This window comes from Acyrthosiphon pisum, chromosome A2 (assembly GCF_005508785.2).
Source record: "Acyrthosiphon pisum isolate AL4f chromosome A2, pea_aphid_22Mar2018_4r6ur, whole genome shotgun sequence".
NCBI lineage: Eukaryota > Metazoa > Arthropoda > Insecta > Hemiptera > Aphididae > Acyrthosiphon > Acyrthosiphon pisum.
In genome coordinates this window covers 63,259,252-63,280,039 of record NC_042495.1, presented here as the reverse complement: position 1 = coordinate 63,280,039, position 20,788 = coordinate 63,259,252, and the positions used below count along the sequence as shown (strand labels likewise).

Here is a 20,788-nt window from a genome sequence, read left to right as displayed (position 1 = left end):
GATACAAAAAATGCTTAAAAAAAATACTCTACCTGAATCTGCAGAAAAAAACTGGGGGTTGCCCATTTAAAAAAAAAGTAAGTTGTATTGCGCATGCGCGTACCGAGTGAGCTAAAAATTTGAAACTGGTCTGAAAATATGTATTTAATTGCTCCCTATCACATCCCGAAAACCCCCAGTTCAATACAAGGTCATGCACCTGAGATATTTAGTGTTACCATAAATCGTGATCACACTGTATATCATGTGTGCAAAAAACAGTACTGAGCAGAGACGGTTTGGTAGCCTATGATATCGTATATTATATTTATATTGTTTTTATTAATATATATAGGTACATTTTTAACTACTAAATCATTTTAGAAGCTAATGGTTTTTATTTATTTTTTTATCCTGGATACAAATTATCATATATCATTGAATTCAAGTTTAATACAATCCATTATACATTGACCCACTTGTAACCTACTATACAGCAGAGTGACATCCACTTACCCGCATTTTAAGAAGTTTGATAAGTTTTATCGAAATTAAAACTTAAAATATTTATAAAAAAAATTGTACATATGTATTTTAAATATTTTTCAACTGCTATTGTAAAAATATATTGGGGACTGTATTATATTTTTACGTTTTTTAACCAAACATAAAAATGTATTGTTATATATTATATAAAAAAAAAATACAATATAAGAAAATCACTACATAAGAAATCGAGTGATTATCCAATGGTGTTAAAATTTGAACTCCAAACACTCATAAAAATTTAATTTGACTTTCCGGTAAACATTTTTTTTTTTTGATAAATTAAATAGATTTATGAGGAATCTTCCATTAAATTATCAATTCTTAGTAATTAGATTTAAAAATAAATTTTTTATGAATTCCTTACTCAAAATAATTTGCACGTTTTCGTCATTTTTCCCATGATTGGTCAAAATTTGAACTAAATGCTTATAAAAGAAAATTTTGACTATTTATATATTTTTCAACTGCTATTGTAAGAATATATTAACTATTAAAAGCCTTGTATTAAATTTCAAGCTTGTTGACTCAACGAATAAAATTAATGACAGTTGTAATAACTAATAAGTGGTTTTTTGTAGCTCGGCAAAAAAAGACAATACGGGGGGGGGGATATAACCCCTGAGCACACCACCGTACTTATAAGTATTAACACTTTTCAGCTATCTTTCCATGTTAGCATGTATTTAATGTGTAAAAGTTGATCAGCTCCCCCCCTCCCGAAAAAAATTCTGGCTACGCCACTGCATTGTGGAATTGTAGTAATACTATTATACAGAGGGAGCATAGTTGTCCCGCGCAAAACAGTTTTTGATATGTTGTCCATTTGATAGACAGACAATGCATGCAGACGTAGCGTATTCTTAAGTGAAGTGTAATATATTTCACAAATATTGATTATAAAAAACCGTGAGTAACTTAATAAATAAATAAATTATTAATTGATATAATATTATAATATATATAAATAATTCTTCAATTAGTTAATAAATACAGAATTAACAAAAAACAAATAATTGATAGAGTTATTTTATTGTTACATATAAATCGCAACATTTAACATACAATAATTATATACATCTTGTAAAAAAACGATACCATGTCTAAGTAATAAAAAAACATGATACAATTATTAACAAATAATTCAAAAACTAACAATTAAAAGTCAATAAATAACTGACTATTCTTAATAGAGTTGTAGATGCCTACATCTGTTATTATAACTTCAATAATTAAATATGAGCAGATAACATTAATACACAAAATACATATTTTTTAAGAGTTGTAAATAAAGTAGTTGAATTATCACTTGTAATTTGAAAGTTCAAGTTCCTTGAACAGATGACGACAATACTGACTTCCAACTGATAATGGGTAATCACATTTTAATAATAATTTAGAATCACTCTCTGATACAGTTTCAAAAGCTATTAAATATTCCTGATCAAAAGCACCTGAAATAACAAATATTTTAACTAAGTAAATTTCAATAATAAATAATATTTATATACATTGGGTAAAACAAAGCACATCAACAGTACCTATATGATACCATTTCAAAAACACAATAAGCCAAATTAAAGTTTTTCGAACACGCAAAGTTAAAAAACCAGAACTTAGAAGTTAAGTTAGGTAAGGAATTCCAGAAAACGATTTCAAGATATTGCTTTCGTGAAAAATGACTCCCAAATATAACACAGATGATTAAAAAATCTGTACATTAATTTAATGATCACTAAGAACACATTTTTCTTTTTTATTATAATATAAAAAAAGTTTATAATTATTAATTTGATACTAACTAATATCAATGTTCTCACGACCAATAGCTGTAATCGTTAAAAATAGAATGTCCCTGTATAACGAATGACTATGCGTCAAATCATTGCCACGCAATTTGTTCCTCTCGTGAGCTAACTTTTTGAGTGGATCTATTAGATTATTACGCCGAATATTTGCTATAATTTTTGACATAACACTGAAACAAAATTGAAAATTATTATTTTTGTATTAAAATTATTGTTAGAGATAAGGTAATATTTACAAAGATAATAATCAATGAGGGTTTTGACAAAAATTATAATAACATTTTTACTAATATGTAAAATTAACATTATTTCAAAATAATCAACGCCTCTTTTGGTTTGAATATAAATTCAAAAAAATGAAGTAAATCATTTTTATTTTGAAATTGTTGTACTTAGATATTACTCACTTCTTAGGTACAGTATTGCGATCAGTGACCAAAGCACTAATCAAACAACTCTCCTTTGACTCTTCATCAGACCAGAATGCGTACATTGGAGAACCTAAATCGTCATACAGTTTGGGATTGTCCCACAGAGTTGTTATTAAGACGTTGGATGAATCACACGCTGACCAAATATCATGAAAATCAATGATATCTCGATCGCCAAGTACACAATTTGCGTTTAGACATAAACCAGAAATATGGGAAGGTACTGCTATTCTTTCAAATACCCAAACCTTAGAAATGAAATGCAATCTAATTAAGAAAATATTTAAATTAAATTACTAAATTAATTCAAATTCTTTACTAGATTCCAATATATTATAGGATGTTCATCAGCAAACTTGGAGTGTATTAATGAAATGTCACCCTCAGCCACAAGAATTGACTCTAGTTCTTTGCGCAAAACAAGTGGATTTAAATAAGGAACTGTGATCGTGTCAGCTTTATACTCATTATTTGTTATTTCTGTAAATAAATTATTCACAAAGAAGAAATATTAAATTGAAAAAATACTTAATTGCTTTATTAGTTATGAAATAAATTAATTAAAATTATACAGTATGTCCCGTATTACCATTAGTATCTCCGTGGAAAATTAATATATTTAAATGCAGTTTTTTTACAGTCATAAGTATGGAAATTCTGATCAAATAACATAATATAAAATTTTTTTTTTCAAAAATTTTTTTATGATAACAAGTTTATTAAATTTCCTATATAGCCATTTTGTTGATCATATTTTTTAAAACAGTTAAAAAATAAAAATATTAAAATTTAATGAAAATCCCCGAAGTTAGGGCTAATTATTATTTTTAATTTTAGCCGAAAAATCAGCGTGATTGTAATGATTAACATGCGGATCATATTTTGCTAATGTCGTATGCATGGATAACATAACTATTATTCTTAGCAATTCACAATAATTATTAGCTCTAACTTGAACAATTTTCATTAAATTAAAATTTTTTTTTTTTTGAAGTGTTTGAAAAAATACGATCAACAAAATGGCTATCTTGGAAATTTAAAAAACTTATTTGCCTAAAAAATTGTTTTAATAATTTATGATTTTTGGAAAAAACAAATCGAATATTATGCTATTCAATCAGAATTTCCATGCTTATGACTGTAAAGAAAACTGCATTTAAATATATTGATTTTCCTCGGAGATACTAAGTGTGATACGGGACTTCTTGGACATACTGTATAATCATTTATCACTAATAACAATTAATCAAATAAACAAATTAACAAGTTCAATAAAAAAGTTCCATAAACTACCTCTTGCATTATTTTCTGTTAGTAAATCTAAATTTTCTCGATTATTTTTGACGTTTTCGTCTGTTACATTGCTATTTTTTGATCGATAGTCAATCACATCTACTGTTAAAAACGGTACTACTTCCTTGATACATAGCCTGCATCTGTTATAAAATGTATGAAAAAAATCTTAATCATTTTGAAAACAATTAATGGTTGGTTGGATTATTACTTTGTATTTAAATTAGAATCATCTGGAACCCAGCCAGACATTATTTCTTCGTCAAACATTAAACATCCACAGTTGTGACATTTTGAACATGTGGTCATAACAATTTCTAAAGCAACCAATTCAGGCGTATGACTAGAACGCCTATAAAGCTTTTCTTGGAATAAACTTAATTGTGATGAATCCATTGTTGCACAACCTAATTCAATATAAATTAATAAATATACAATACAGTGTGTAATTTAAGTAATTATTATGTTTTTGAAGTGAAACATTTTTGTACCAGAATTCATGTTTGTAGAACTACTTTTCCTATTACCATCAGTGAAAAGATCAATTAAATTAGAACTCCAAGAATCTAAATGTTGAGCAACAGCAAGAGAAGATATCTCACTAGATATTTTACGTCTAACACTTGGCTCATTTGACTGTTGCTCATTATCATCTCCATTCCAATTGTCTTCTTCTCTTTGACATCTAAAATTTTTATAAAAAATTAATGTAATTGAAACAATCTAATTAAATATTGATGAGTATTAAATATCATAAATTGAGTTTACACAGTTGTAGAAAGTCTGTTTAAATATGGATACATTGTTAATGTTAAATTAAAGTTAATCTATTTAATTCAATAAAAAAAAAATTTATACTCAACTGAACATAGTCTTTTATGGGGGTATTATTTGTAGATATTGCTTCTTTGATTTCATCAAATTTTTTCACCATTGTATTAGCAGCACTTTTCAAACTAATTAACCCGCCCATTAGAAGCTCATTTGATTTTTTTCCGGAAAAACTTGATGAGCTGAAAACATAATAAGTCATTTTTGAATTTTAAGTACAATTTTCATCCAAAAGTAAAGTAATTTCCTAATGTAGGTAATAATTTTACCATTATGAATAATATGAACAATATATTGTATATTTTAAAGGATATATTACATAATGCACAACTTGGTGTTGCATAGATTTTCTACATAATATGCGAATTATAATTTGTTACCAATCTATAATTAAATATTAGTGTGAAATATGATGTCAATTGATACTTTACCTTAGATTGGTGAATGCATTTTCAATAATGTTGGTACCCATACGGAAGTCGGACTTACGCGGTAACGAAAATTTAGTCGGAGTATACTGACTGTAAATGTAAACAATAACTAAAACTACTACACAAAAAAAAATCTACAAACTATAAATAAAAATAAAATAATATAGAATATTCTGTTCTTGACTAATTTCTAATTAATAACTAAAATTATGTTAAAAAAAAATCAAAATCAATTAACGGAAAATGTATACATGCTTAACATTAGTACACTAGCTTAAACTTCTGAATATGAGTGTTGTATAGTTATGCGCCCGGAGAGATTTCAAAATTACAACTAAACGTTTTTGATCAACATTGTCTTAATATGATGATTTAGTCACTTGTACACAATTTTAAATTTCTGATATACATATTTAGTTAAAAAAAAATCAAATAAGAATAAGAATAAATATAAGTATTACACAAACATTTTTTTTTATTTTTACTTGATAGATTGTATGGATTTAGTTTGGAAAAATTTTATATTATATAGATCGTTATTTTTTAATGAGTTGATTAATATATTTATATGTATTTAAGTTTTATCTTGCAAATTAAGTTATTCCATATCAGTATTTTGTTACTTACGAAAACGGTATTTTAAATGCTGATCCTAAAGCAGACTTGATTGGACTTTGTTGGTAATCTTGTTCGTTAGCACTATGAGTTGGCATAGTGGAAGATCTTTGTATATGCTTTTCGACATTACCTACATCTTCACTGTATGTAGCACTACGATGCATATTACTCCACTCACGAAATAATACAGGTGAGCCACTACGGTCTAGCTCAATACCAGACCTTACCCTTGGAACCGTAACTGATATATTGGGAATAGGTTCTGATAGTTCTTGAAATGCCCCCAAAGGATCATTTTCAAATACTGGAGTTCGCTGGGCTGGTTCAGCAAATCGATTAGGAGTACTTTCTTCATTTAGATTTTCTAGCGAAGACTCAAAAGACTTCAGACCATCAAATACAAGCTTCTTAGAAATGCCATTTGACTTTTTAAACTCAGTTTGGTATTTAAGATCATTAAGATTTTTTAGAATCTGGGCATCATTACCAAAACTTTTAGAACTAAAAAAATATATACAATATATATTTATAGAAACTAGATTTATTTACAAAATATGTCTACTGGCTAAATTTAGCTGTGATCAACTACTAACTTACCGTTTTAATAATTTCAGTAATTCGGATGATTTGTCATTGGATGAATTGTGAAGTGTATGGTGATAATGATGATGTCTTCTGGGAGATATTTGGAGACGAACTTCATCTGTTAGAGACCCACTACGGCCTCTGAAAAAAAATATTAAACTATTTTGCTACTCTAATTAAGCAACTGACGGTTGAGTTTTAAATATTATAAGCACATAAATCATAGTTTTACATTTTATTTGTTGAATCTTAAATATTTTGAATTTTGAATTTATAAGAAACAGATTAAGCATGAATACAAAAAAAAAAAAATTAAAAATTAATATATTCTATGAAATAAAAAAATGTATTAATAACATCAAACCTTAACTTTTTAATATTTACAAAAAAACCCTACATTTTACTTTAAACTAGACTACCAACGTTTATAAATAATAACCAACTCTCAAACATCTACTGTAAAATACTATTAGATAAAAAAAGATTACCTGATTATTCGCACTTTAATATAATCAAAAATACTGCTCATAATGGATAAAAAAATATTAAAAAATAATTTGTAAATACCTTTTTAAATCAGATTCACTTTCGATAGATATTGAATCACTATTTTGTTTTGAACAAGCTGAGCTTGGTCTTGAACAAGTAGTAGTCATCAAGAGACCAGCGCTACTTTCAACTAAAAAAATACATTTAACTGAGCAACAAAAATAAATAAACAAAATTGAATTATAGTAGGTAGAAATAGCAGGTTTTACTATCGTTTATATGTGTATTACTCTTCCACTATATTAAATTAAACTAATAATTATTTTAATATTTACATAAATATAGCTAGAAATTTCTTTAATATTTAATAAAACTTGTATGTAAAAATGTTTTTAATAGATGTTTAATTTTATCTTTTAATAATGTTTATTAGTTAATTTTTGGGATGGGTTCTTGAATTTATTGAACTCTTGTATACCTTAAACTCCGAGAACTTCAATATCAAACAGTATAAAATATTTAAATTTTTTATCGATACTGTATTAGTATTATAGTATTATTATTAAATTGTGTACCAAGAATTTTAATGTGTAAAATTAAATTCATAGTTCAAAAGATTGAGTAAAAATGGATTCCAGTTTGAGTTTGAGTTTATGAAAATTTAAGTTCAACTTATCCTTATTTAATACTTACATTGTTGTGAACTCCATGATTGTTCATCTTCTGTAGATAAGGATATTTGTTTGACAATATTAGTAGGACGACTCCTCAACCCGAAATTTGATTCTACATTTATGGATAATTTTCTAGGTGCTGAAATTTAAAATTTAAAGTTTAAATAACAAATTTTGAATCAAAGTAATTATTTATATATTACATTATTTTTCATAATATATTAAGATATTTGCTTTTTACGTATGTAAATATGTATATTATGTGGTGTTTTGTATAAAAAATGTTTATCATACATATTTTATAGTTTATACCAGAGGTGGCTAATTTATGGCACCAGGGCACGTTGACCAAATTTTCAAGGCATGAAAAAATATTTTTATTTAATTGTTTATTCACAAAATGATCTATTATTTCTAAAATATAAAGTCATCAATTATAAAAGTTAGTAAGTCACTGCTTTCAGACATAAAATATATTTGGTACTTCGAAAAAAATGTGGCTCATTTCAAACAAACTCAATATTTACATCAACATTCATAAGTATTAAGTACCTACCTAATATATGAGTTTATTTTCAACAATTAATTATTTTAAATCAAAATATAGCAATAATATATTATTGAATGAAGCTAATGCTGATTATTTCTTTAAAACATTAAGAAAAACAATATACACAACAGATAATAAAATAACTTCAGTAAACTTTTTAAGACCTCCATCACACTCAGAAAAAATTGTTTATAGGTACCTATTAACACAAAATACTGGCACATGAATTTTTTTTCAAAATATGATTAGAAAAAGTTGGTACCTGACATGAAAAAGGATTGCTAACAATGGTTTGAACTGGGTTACTAAAATAATTAATATCTATTACCTAGCAATATATATATTATATGATAGGCTGACAAACCATCTCTGCTCAAAATCATTTATCATATGCAATATAATTTATCATTGAAATTGCCATATAGATTATATTTCATATATGTCATAACCTAACATACATAGGTAGGGCCTCAGAAGCGAATTGTGCTGATACAACATATCTTATATTTCGTTATTTAATGTCGTCGCCGTGCTTTTGAGTAAAGTACGACTGCTGTAGTAGAGTTTGTTGTGAGTGATCGTGTAAGACAGCCATAAACAGGGGGAGCCAACTTCACAGACATCAACAAAATTGAACACAACCTTTATAGTGATCTATTCAAGGACAAGATACACTCGATTCCTACTTAACAGCAGAGAGTAGACTACAATCTTCTTTCCCCAATTTCAACTTTTTTTTAAATACATGTTTACTTTCACATTTACAATTTTTTGTATGTATTTCTTATATTAATTTGTTAAAACCAATTTTTATTGATAGAAGCAAACAATACATACATATATACGTGAATACCTATCAGATATCACAAAAAAAAATATTAATTTCAATACAGAAGCGGTAACTTCACAGTTACAATAAAAAAAAGGTGGGTAAGTGGATGACGCTCTGCTGTACAGTAGGTTACAAGTGGGTCACTGTATAATGGATGGTATTAAATTTGAATTCAATGATATAATATCATTGTATAAGAAAAACGATTTTGAGCGGACATGGTATGTCAGTCTAGGTATAAGACATATTATATACTTATCTATGGTATTAAAAAAAAAATTGACCTATAATAGGTACCTATAATAAATTCCAAATTATTCATATCAAAATATCCATTAGGTAATGCGTTATACATCAACAGAAAACCGTGGTACTATCATAGATATATAATAGTATACTTTAGAAGTTTCAAGTATCCACGAATAATATTATACAATCACAACAAAACAACTAAAATAATTATTCCAGGTTTTTGAATATGTAATTTCTTCCAAATTTGAGCTTAAAATGACTATAAAAATAAAATGTGCTTATGTTTTTCTTAGAATTTTTGGTAACAGAATTAAATATTTACGTGGAATCTTGTTTAAAATTTTCAATCCTTAGACATAAAAGTTGAACATTTTAAAGATTTTTAACTATGAAATAATTATTCAATTTTAAATTTGATAAATTTTGTCAAAATTCGATCTTTAAATGCTTATAAAAAAAAAATTGCGCCTATGTATTTTTAATATTTTTCAACTGCTATTGTAACAATATATAAGGAGCCTTGCATTAAATTTTTACACTTTTTGACCCAACAGATAAAACTTTATTGATATTTATAGAAAAAAAAACGAAAAAAATTAGAAACCGAAAATGTCAGTAAACAGCTCAAAATAAATCAAAATATTTGAAAAATGTTATGGTGTATAGAAAATACAAACACAAACGTTCAGTCAAAATGTTATGCAAGTACGGTCGTTTGTTTTAGAGTTGTACCAAAAACCAAAATCGATTTTCTAAAAAACAGATTTTGCGTAAATATTCCCGTTTTTCCTTAACTTACTTTTGTTTTTCACATCACATTTGTAATCTACTGGGAAATTTTTACTTTTGACCCCCCAAAGTACCCATTAGATTCACTTTCCTATCAGAAAAAGTACTGCTGAAGAAAATCCAAGCACTTTTACTGTCCTAAAAGGTGATGACACAAAAAAAAAAAAATAATAAATCGTATTGTAGTTGTAAAATCAATACATTCATCGTTTCACTCAGAATCTAAAATACAAATATAGAATTAGCAGTACATTAACAAGGTATAAATATATAAAAATAACTATTTAAAACAATATTTCTATGATTACTTAATAAGAAATACTAATAAAAATGCACTAAGTAATAACTCACTATTTGATATTGAAGAATGCTTTTCTGTTGTAGACAAGCTTTCTAAAGAGGTATGGGAATTTCTATCCTCTTCCAAATGTCTTCTTTTTTTATTCTGGGCCCCAGCTTTCTTAAATAATGCTGCACTTAATACCACATTTCTATAATAAAATAGAAATGGTATAATTATATTATAAATATTAGAGTTAATATCGATATATATATATATATATATATATATATTGTAATTTAAAATTTAATATACCTTTAATTAAGGTAAATTTTAAAATCAAAATTGAATTATTAACATTAGTAAACACAGATCCTTGCCTAAGTTTTTTCCATAGTAATTGACTAGGTGTTCTTAAATCAGATGGCCAAGTAGATTCTAATAAAGCTCTGTTATAAAAGCCATATGTTATTGCATTAGGATGAAGTCCACAACGTTTCATTACAAGTAATAGTTTTACAGCCAGCATGGGTTGATTGTAAATCCCACATAACTGCATCATAACCCTATAGCAAACCTAAGTAACATAACAAAAATACAATAAAGGAAGTTTTCAAGGCTAAGTAAAGTTTTCAATAACAAGATCTGTCAAAACAGAAATCCTTACAGATATGTTATGTTTATGATAATTGATCACATTTGAAAACATTTCTCATTAAAAAAATCAATAATGGATTTTTATATTATAATGAATTAATCGAAATTATTAATATTATTATTCAAAATTAGTTATTTTGTTTTCCACCATAAGTATCAATAAATATTTTATTTTTATGTAAAATACTTAAAAACAAACCTCATCGGTCAATAAATGTACGCCAGTTTTTTGAAATTTATTTAATAACTCATATGCTGAACGTAGAGTAGATGTGGCACGGTCTTCTGATTGAAGAATATGACTTGGTAAATGAATAAACCACAAACTAGAAAAAATAAATTCCAATTAAGATTTATTATAAAACAGCGTACTTTATTTATAAATAACATTAAAGGTTTATTATATATTTATAAAAAAAATTCTCAAGTTATGTAAGCATGTAATAAAATTGTATATTAAAAAAAAAGGTGGGCAAGTGTGTGTCACTCTGCGTACAGTAGGTTACAAGTGCGTCACTATAATGGATGGTGTTAAATTTTAATTCAATGATATAATATAATTGTATAAGAATAACGATTCTGAGGAATGACGGTTTTTATGTGTGGATATTTTATATTATATTTATATTGTTACTAGCTGTACCACCCGGTGTAGCCCGAGCAAAAGTTACCTCAGGTGAAATACATTGTCAATATTGTAACTTATAAGTGTAAGTTCAAGGTCTCAAAAACGCATAAATTGTATATGTATTGTAACTGACCCTGTTCACTTCGTTGCTCGTTAAAATATTATACACCAACTCTCTATGATTCAAACTTTGTTTGACGGTCAGTCAGCCTATGATATTACTAAGTTTATTTGATGACATTATTGTGAATAAAGTAATTTATATATAAACTATTTATGTCGAACCTTTTTTAAATGTTCTATCCTTACTTATAAAAGTTGAACATTTTATAAATGTACAACTACAAAATATTATTAAATTATTATTAAATTTTAAATTTGATAAATTTTGTCGAAATGTGAACTTTAAATGCTTATAAAAATTGTGACTGTGCATATTTAATATGTTTCAACTGATAAAGTAAGAATATACCAGGAGCCTTATATTAAATATTCACATATTCTTAGAAGACAAATACAATTTTTTGACAGTCATAGAAAAAAAATATTAAAAACTGAAAATGTCCGTAAAAAGTTCAACACAAATCAATAGTTTTTGAAAATTTCATAAATATACGGTTATTTTTTTTTAGAGTTTTTTTAGAGTTTGGAATTTTTAAACCAAAATTGCTTTGTCGAAAACCGATTTTAAGTACAAATTCCCATTTCCATGTTGTTTTTCTTGACGCTTTTGAAAACTATTGGGAATTTTAATTTTGACCTCCCGAATACACCAACTTAATTCACTTTCCAATCGAACAAGAGACTGGTGGAGAAAATCGAAGCAGTTTTACTGTCCCAAACAGTTATGACCGACACAAATAATTATCTTTCAATAAATATATGCTAAATAAATATTATAATACATCCAATTAACATAATTATGATAAAATATTTTAAGATCTTTATATTACCTATAGCAAGTTCCCAGTATAAATTTAGCCCAAAGACTAGGAGATGTAGAATATTTACGGGCCAGTTTTTGAGCTGATTTAACCTCATGTTTGGTACGTCTAGCCATTGGACTGCCTGGAATTGGTAGATGTTCATCATTTTTTACTTTCAAATAATTTTTTGACTCTTTACACTTTAATAATTCTGAATTTAGGATAAATCCATTCTAAAAATAAAATAATATTTTAGTAAATTAACAACTGACTTTAACTTAATATATTTTATTGTATTTTACTTCATAAGTATACAGAGTATCAAATGGTAAATCATTCATTTCTGGAGGCATTATGAACACAGTTCTTTCACTTTCGCCACATGTGTCAAGTTCTATCAGTCTTGTATCATAGTTTTCTAAATCAATCTGAAATACAATTTTGAAAAACTTAGTTATTGAGAAAAATAAATTATTGGGTTTAATAATACTTTTTCTGAACACTCATCAAAAAATTCTAAAGCAGCATCCATGTTGGATACAAATGATCGTTCTTCAATAAATCTTATAAACATTTGAGTTTTTGTTAAAAGGGAATAAAATTTCACATTTGTCTTTTCTCTGGATTTTAAAAAACCTAAACATTTGACAGTACAACAAGCGTTAGTAGTTAATAATGTCCATGATTAAGAAGAGATGATTCTTCAACAATATATTCTTTCATTTAGGGAATACCGAATATTATTTTATGTCACAATAGGGGTTGCGCTATAATTACCTTGCAAATCAAATAATGAACTTGTATCTGTTGCCCCAACAGTAGGTGCTTTAGTAATAGGCCTTAGATACCATCGATATCCTTTTAGTACAGACCCCATAAAACAAAGAAAAGCTTCCTGAATCTCTAATTCTAATTCATGCTAAAAATAAATATTAAATAGTTAGTATATTTAATAAAAAAAATTGTTATTTTAAATATATAAATCATAGTTCAGTAAAATACTTTAAAACATTTATAATTTTAGTAGAAAAAAAAGTTATAAAACGATATTAAAATTCTCAATTAAGATGTTTTTTTTTCGTACATGTTATTATCTAAATAGTACTAAGTATTCCTTATAGATATGTAATTAGTTGCAAATATATATATATATATATGGATGAATACAATCATCATTATTTATGAATAAGGTAATACTGTAATAGTCACATTAAATATTATCACATACTGTCTACATTAGATACAAAAATAAATATATATCTCTTTAGAATGTTAAATATATCTCCATGAAAATATCATTATTTCATTTGTAATTTGATATGAGTTGTATCCACCAACAATATTTTACATTCAAACACATTTTAACCAAAATGAAATTTTTTATTACAAATTGTATTACTATGTATGTGAATAGCGTGTTTATTCTAATAGTTATCGTCCATTATCTTGAAAGTATTAGTTTTTAAAATCTTTTTTTACCAACATAATTTAAAGTCATTACAAAGTTTAATACTTTTATGAATGGCAGCATACGTTTTTAACTTTTAAAACAAAACATTTTTGCTAAGTATTTTGATATTTTGATGTCTTTTTAATTTTTTTTTTTATAGTACGTCTAACTCTTAGAAGATAATTTCCAAGTTAAAAATGTAATTCAAATCATACAAATCTAAAAAAATACATTTTAATTTGTTAATTTTTTTTAGAAGAAGTGTTATTTATCATGGAATTTATATGGCTTTCAAATTTTTTTTAAGCCATCAACTTACAAATTCTAGTTATAACTAATTAACTACTTATTAAAAAATTTTATTTTTTACATCAGGATATCGAAATATATTCTGTTTTGTAATATGAAATTAAAAGTGCCATTCAAAATATTACAAGAATACAAATAGTAATGTATGTTCTCTTTTCAAAATAATGTAAAAACATATTTTCATAAGTATTAATAGTTTTTGAAATAATGAATATCTTATGACAAAAAAGTCATTATGTATAAGTATATTCATGTCATATTCATAAATTATCAGTTCTGTGTTCATACTTAATAACCTTGCACACATGATTTTTTTTTTTAATAAAATATTGTTAAATACTTAATAGATTAACCTATTTATGTACAGAAATATAATGAAATATTTCTGGTGGAAAGGAGAAGGCGGTGGGTTTTATCACTGTTGCATATCTGAAAAAGAATGTTTTAAAAAAATAATCTTTGTGGGCCATTAAATAAGAATTACATACATGATAAAATGAGACAATATACTAGGTGGATCCATTTGTGTCTTTAATCATCATTTCAGTTTTAACTTTTAAAAAAATATTCTTTTACATAATTTGATGGTATTATAAAACATAAAAAAAATGATACATTTTACAACTATCGTATTTTTAAGATCCTTGTTAACTGTTAAGTTAAAAACATAACTATTTAGAATGACAACATACAGTTTTGATTTTATATTCCGAAGCAAAATATTTTTCGGATTATTTAGATACATATACATCAAATTTTGAACAAGAAATTGTTTAAAGTTTAATGTTTAATTTAAAGTTAAGATAAACAGAGAGGTTGGCCAAAATTTACCAAATACTCACTAATAGTGCTACTACTCTAATCATAAAAACTTACAATACTTGTAATAACTTTTGAAATAATGTTTGATGAGAATTAAATGGATCCCCTTGTATGACAATTTATAGTCCGATATTTAGTAGTCAACCTTATATTTATAAAACTAAAGCTATTTGATACTTATTTTTGAGTACTGAAAAACAGTAATTTCTTATTCAATTCTATTTAAAATACTAATAATAAATTATCAAATAATATGTATTACACTATTACCTCTTTCCGTTTTTTTAAAAAATCTCTATCAATATTAGTTTCTTCAATACTTTTGTTGCAAGTAGCTTTATAGGTTCTTTGGAGATCATCAAGTTTTTCATTGAGTTTTTCTAAAGTATTCTTTAATGTCCTTGTTGGTTTTTTAGGAAGTAGTTTTGCTGTTAAATGTTTTTTATCTTCACAACTTTGTAAACAAAATAATAAATTAAAAAATGTTTGTTATTAATTGTATAAAATTAAAAAAATATTCTTACAGTGTAATAGTGTTAGTATCCAGATCCACACATGTTACATCTGTGGGTGGCTCATATAAATCAAAAAACCTTGAATCAACTCCAATCAGAAATGGTAATGGAGCGTGTAAGACTTCAGCCAAACTAAGGGGACATAATGGAATATATGGACATTGCCATTTAAATGGAAATATCAGCTGAAATTTGTTTATGACTATTACTACATTTGTTACATATTTTTTGTAGGCAAAAGCTTATAATTAATTATTGTAATAATTAAAATTAAAATATTTTAATTTAATTTATTTACCGTGGAAACCGCTTCTGCTACTGCCGTAAGTACATTTGGTCTTAAAGAATGAATGAGAAGTTTCTGTTCCGTTAAAGCACACAAAAGTAATAGAAGACAATTATCAGGATGTAAATTCATAATCATTTGATGAAAACCGGCACCACTATAAATATATTATTGAATTATTTTATTGGATATTATATTAATTACCAATAAATTAATATAATATTTTTTACTTATTAATTATAATAAAACAAAACTATATATTTTTTTAAGCTCTTTAACTAAAATTGGAACATACAGGTTTAATAAAAGAATTCTATTATTTAAGTTTTATATTACAAAATATAATTGTTGTAACTTTACTTGATCTATACAAAATAAGAATGCAAATAAGAGATTTCTGTTATTAGGAGCTAAATACATTTTTTACTGTACTACATAAAATCAACCTTGCATTATAAAAAGTAAAATAAAATGTCTAACCTGTCTGAAATAACTCAATTAAATTACCTTCTAGGAATGGGTAGGTCTTCTGGTTGAGTTAATATTAGCTGAGTGTCCGTTGATAATTGTACAAGTATCTGCGGTCTTTCTGGAGAAGGAAATGGTATTTCATCCACCAAATGTGTTATATATCTTTCAATAGGTATGGGTATTTGTTCATTGAGAGAAGTATTTAATAAAAACATTAAGAATTTTTGAAAAGTATCAAAAAAAGGCCAGTGTGACAAGACGCACACACTCTTATTAGCATGTAAACTGATTCCTTTTTTTAACTCATTTGAATCTTTTAAACCTAATAATTTTTGTTGTTCAATAGAAAGTTTTCCGTTAAACTTTTCATAAAAAGTAATTGCTGCACCATACACCTAATTAGAACAATCAGTTTAAATTAAAATATTATATTTAAAGTTTTTTCTTAAAGAAACTATTGTATAATCTTTAAATGCATACTTTTTCTGAGGCATCGCTAACAGTTAAAACAAATGTTGAAAATATAGGATCTGGTTGAGATGCTTCATCTGGCCATGCTTCAAGTGTAGCTCCCATTGGTAAACAAAATAAAGCGACTGAAGGCAGAAGATGGAAGTAATTTCTATCTGTCTTAGGATATCGATCAGTAATAACTACAAAGCATTATACAGATCACCAAATTATTGTTAAATTAAGATTTATAAAAAGTATAAAAGAAGTAGTTTTTACCTGGTTTATAGGTAATAGACTTGGGCTTCATAACAGACTTTTTGTAGCATAAATAGACATCTGATCCAACCATACCTTTATTGAGATTTTTGTGTATTAGACAAAATGCATGAGGTGGTGTTTCACCTCGGCTGGTTATAACAACACATACATGTGATACAGCTAAAATATTACATGGTGCAGTAGGTGATGCTCTTCGATAAGTTATAAAAGTACGAGATGATGTAGAGTTATTGATATTTGCTATTTGACCACTAACACTTGTTTTTAAAACTTTAGCATCATGCAATACCCTTTCTTTGCCATCATACATAATACTGAAAAAAATCCCACATATTTACATAGAATATAAAAGTAAAAATGTAAGGTCTGAAAATATTAATTCTTTTATAATGTAATTTATATTTTATAATATTATACTCTAGCCAATTGTTTTGCTTTAAAATTAGACAAGTATGAGTTTACAGTTGTGATAATTTTTTTTTTGTATGGTGTTATGTCCGGGAGTAGGTCAAAATGCCTAATTCAAATGTCTATTTTATTAATTTCTATTTGGGCACCTGTAGGTTTCTGCCATACCTTGTTGGGGGATGGCTGTCTCACTGTCCAGACAGTTGCCTGCCCAGAGAGTGATGCCTCCCGTGGCTGGGATTCAAATTATTTTGAGTATTCAGGTTATTAATATATTAGATGATGTTTATGTCTGAAATCATATCATGCTTCACATCTGTAGCTAATACACAGTTTATTCAACAAGTAATGCAAATAGATATGAGTTTTCAAGCAAGAAATATTCTTTATTTATTTATTATAGACATTAAATATTAAAAATTTTAAACATTATCCTATATTTCAAATGTGCCAGTTGAAATTTTTATTCAAATAGTGATATTAGATACCATTAACCCTTTCAATGCTCATAGACTTTTACGTCCAAAACATTTACATTTTACACCATTTTCATTTGTCCAGACGTACTATTGCGTTCCTGTATTATATAAATATAATATTATCATTTGCCGGTCACTGCACAACTTTAGGAAACCTTGGCTTGCATTATTTTGAAATTAAATAATTAAATTATATAGATTTAAAAATTTAAATAAATTAATATTTTATTTTATTTTACGTAGCATACACAGGTTGCAGTGCATAAATAGGGTAACAATGAAAAGCTTAAGGTAATTAAATAACCGCCTAAATTGAAGAAATACTAATTATTTAATAAGAGTTATTTAAATATATTATCAATGAAGATTCCTAGTAAAATCTTTTTAAAGATACAATTTGCATTAAAATTATAAGGAAACAAATATGTTTATAATACAAAATATAACAATTAAAATATAAGTAATAATGATGATATTAATTTATATCTTTAATTACCCAATATCGACGATAGGAGGCTTATTACGTCCACGCTGGTAACATAAAAATACTTCTGGACTCCTTAGACTTCCGTGATTTAAATCTGCTACTAGACCTAACATTGAAATAATGTTAGGTAGATTCAAAAAATTAAGGGTTTAATCGTACTCACCAGTAGGAGTTGTCTCTATAAGTGTATAACCAGGAGGTACCTTTTCACCGAGTGAAGGAAACACTATAGCTAAATCAGTAATTGGCGGTAAATCAGAACACAAACTTTGCTTTAGATGGGTAGAGTTAGAATCATCTTGGGATTGTTCATCAGATGCTCCAACTACTACAAAATAATCAACTACTCTTCGTTCTTCCATAATTACTGAAAAATAAATAACAAAAAAATAGTTATTTGTTTTGAGCAACATAATAAGATATTATATATCTACAATAAAATATTACACAAAAATCATGAAAAACAAAACCCAATACAGCCTTGGATGATCCAAGGTGATTTTGCAATACAAAATATTTAGTTACCTACTTTTTATGATAGAAGTAAAAAATAATATATATGTACAATATTATATGTCAATATTAATTATTTATTGGTTCGAATCGTAATATAGAACACGGTCCATGAGCAACTGCAGCCATCGCGGTGCAATTGATATTAATTTAAAAACATTAACACATTGTTATAACTTTCCTCGCAAAAGTAAACACAACCCAGACAATCTGGAGAGTGGAGAAAAACATTCTATGATATTATATTATATAGGTAGTTATAGACTAAATGAAAATAATAATATTATACCATAGACTATTATAGATAAGTATACGAACCTATTGTTCATTAACAATAAAATTGATAAATTGGTTTTAACTTCAGTAGCAAGGTTTATGATAACAAAAATGATAAAGACATGGAATGTGTATAAATATAATATTATGTATGTAATATGCAGTTGGTCACCATTGGTCTAATATGGAATCTTATTTTCTTATCATTGTTTCATGTTTGTTTTATGCAAGGTGTATTGATAAGGTGTCGTCACTTGTTTGAAAACTTGATTGAAAATTTTACTACAGATAGTCGTCACCACCGGGAGCGCTATATGTCCTAAAGAGGCCGAAAAACGAACACTTTAGTACACCAAAGCTATAGAAAATTTAATATATATTATGATTTAAGGAATAAAATTCAAATTTTTTCATTGCATAATGACTTCTATGTTCTAAATTATTTGTATACATGTATTTAAATACTTTCTTTTTATCAAATACAACTTTAATATAATTAACTAAATTAACTAAATTGTAATTTTTATATTTCCTATTACAAAAAAAATATATGAAAAATGTAGGAGTTAATTCACTAAATTATCATACATAATGCTTTCAAAGTTTTATAATTAACAAATAATAATTATTAATTATTAATTAATATATTGATTTTAAATACAATTCATAATACCAGTACCTACTAGTATTCATATTACCTATGTGTTACCAAAATGCATATATTTTTAATATCTTTTTATAAGCATTTATTACTCAGTTGTACCTATCACCATTGATTTTATAATATATTCATACTTCATAGTATTTATAGTAAATTATAAAATCAATGCTATTGCCTATATACAGTCCTGTAAAAAATACTTTTAAAAAGTACTTGAGTAACTACTCAAATACTTTGAAAAATTGGAATACTTGGAGTATTTGGAATACTTTTCAAATACTTTTGGTTTTTAAGTGGGTTTCTAATTATCGTAATATAAACACATAGGTAGTAGGTAATCTAATAGTTATCTAATAGTTTTAAAGGGAATATTGTTATTCAATATTCAATAACTTTTTTTAGAAATCTGGTTTTCACAAACCTTTGGGCTTCGGCTAACACAGAAATACAGAATATTAAATAAAATTATTATTCCATTATTGTAGTTGACAATAATATTTTTCCAAATCAATTATTTCGAATAAAAATAAAATGTTCGAAATAAAAAACCTAAGTATTCAATACCAAAAAGTATTTAATACAAAAAAAAGTATTCAAAATACCATTCAAAATACTTCATGCTGAAAGTATTTAAAAAGTTATTCAATACTTAAAAAAGTATTTGAAAACTTTTACTTAAATACTTTACAGGAATGCCTATATATTATTATATATTAAATGAGATCCTGGGGATAGAAACATATCTATATGCTAAATGGTTGATAGACTTATATATGGTCA

The 20,788-nt window shown here is 26.1% G+C and overlaps 1 protein-coding gene across 4 annotated transcripts; it reads right to left on the bottom strand.

The window, feature by feature from the left end:
• Positions 1-1,701: 1,701 nt before the first annotated feature.
• LOC100164791 (DENN domain-containing protein Crag) lies at positions 1,702-19,348 on the bottom strand. Of its 4 annotated transcripts, none has more exons than XM_001944837.5 (29): positions 19,088-19,348; positions 18,722-18,925; positions 18,568-18,664; positions 17,182-17,498; positions 16,933-17,105; positions 16,489-16,847; positions 15,994-16,138; positions 15,705-15,880; positions 15,451-15,634; positions 13,377-13,518; positions 13,090-13,235; positions 12,902-13,027; positions 12,627-12,832; positions 11,245-11,371; positions 10,769-10,965; positions 10,460-10,599; positions 7,705-7,824; positions 7,090-7,201; positions 6,535-6,663; positions 5,947-6,438; positions 5,320-5,409; positions 4,921-5,070; positions 4,549-4,742; positions 4,269-4,464; positions 4,058-4,200; positions 3,084-3,244; positions 2,741-3,012; positions 2,328-2,503; positions 1,702-1,979 (listed from the first exon to the last, which is right to left on the bottom strand). In XM_001944837.5, exons 2-29 carry the CDS (start codon positions 18,918-18,920, stop codon positions 1,831-1,833), a joined length of 5,118 nt encoding a protein of 1,705 aa, XP_001944872.2. In that variant the 5' UTR covers positions 18,921-18,925; positions 19,088-19,348; the 3' UTR covers positions 1,702-1,830. The 4 variants fall into 4 exon arrangements, with proteins under 4 accessions (XP_001944872.2, XP_029346637.1, XP_029346638.1 ...); XM_029490777.1 differs by lacking the exon at positions 19,088-19,348 and adding an exon at positions 19,006-19,023; XM_029490778.1 differs by lacking the exons at positions 5,320-5,409; positions 19,088-19,348 and having other exon boundaries at positions 18,722-18,920.
• Between the last annotated feature and the right edge of the window lie 1,440 nt (positions 19,349-20,788).

What these genes read in the sequence shown, in the direction of transcription:
- LOC100164791 (XM_001944837.5), bottom strand. Translation starts at nt 18,920, where the DNA reads ATGGAAGAACGAAGAGTAGTTGATTATTTTGTAGTAGTTGGAGCATCT. An exon ending in CCTCCTATCGTCGATATTGG is followed by an intron (nt 17,499 to 18,567) that starts GTAATTAAAGAT and finishes GATTTTTTTCAG; the next exon opens with TATTATGTATGATGGCAAAG. An exon ending in GACCTACCCATTCCTAGAAG is followed by an intron (nt 16,139 to 16,488) that starts GTAATTTAATTG and finishes ATATATTTATAG; the next exon opens with TGGTGCCGGTTTTCATCAAA.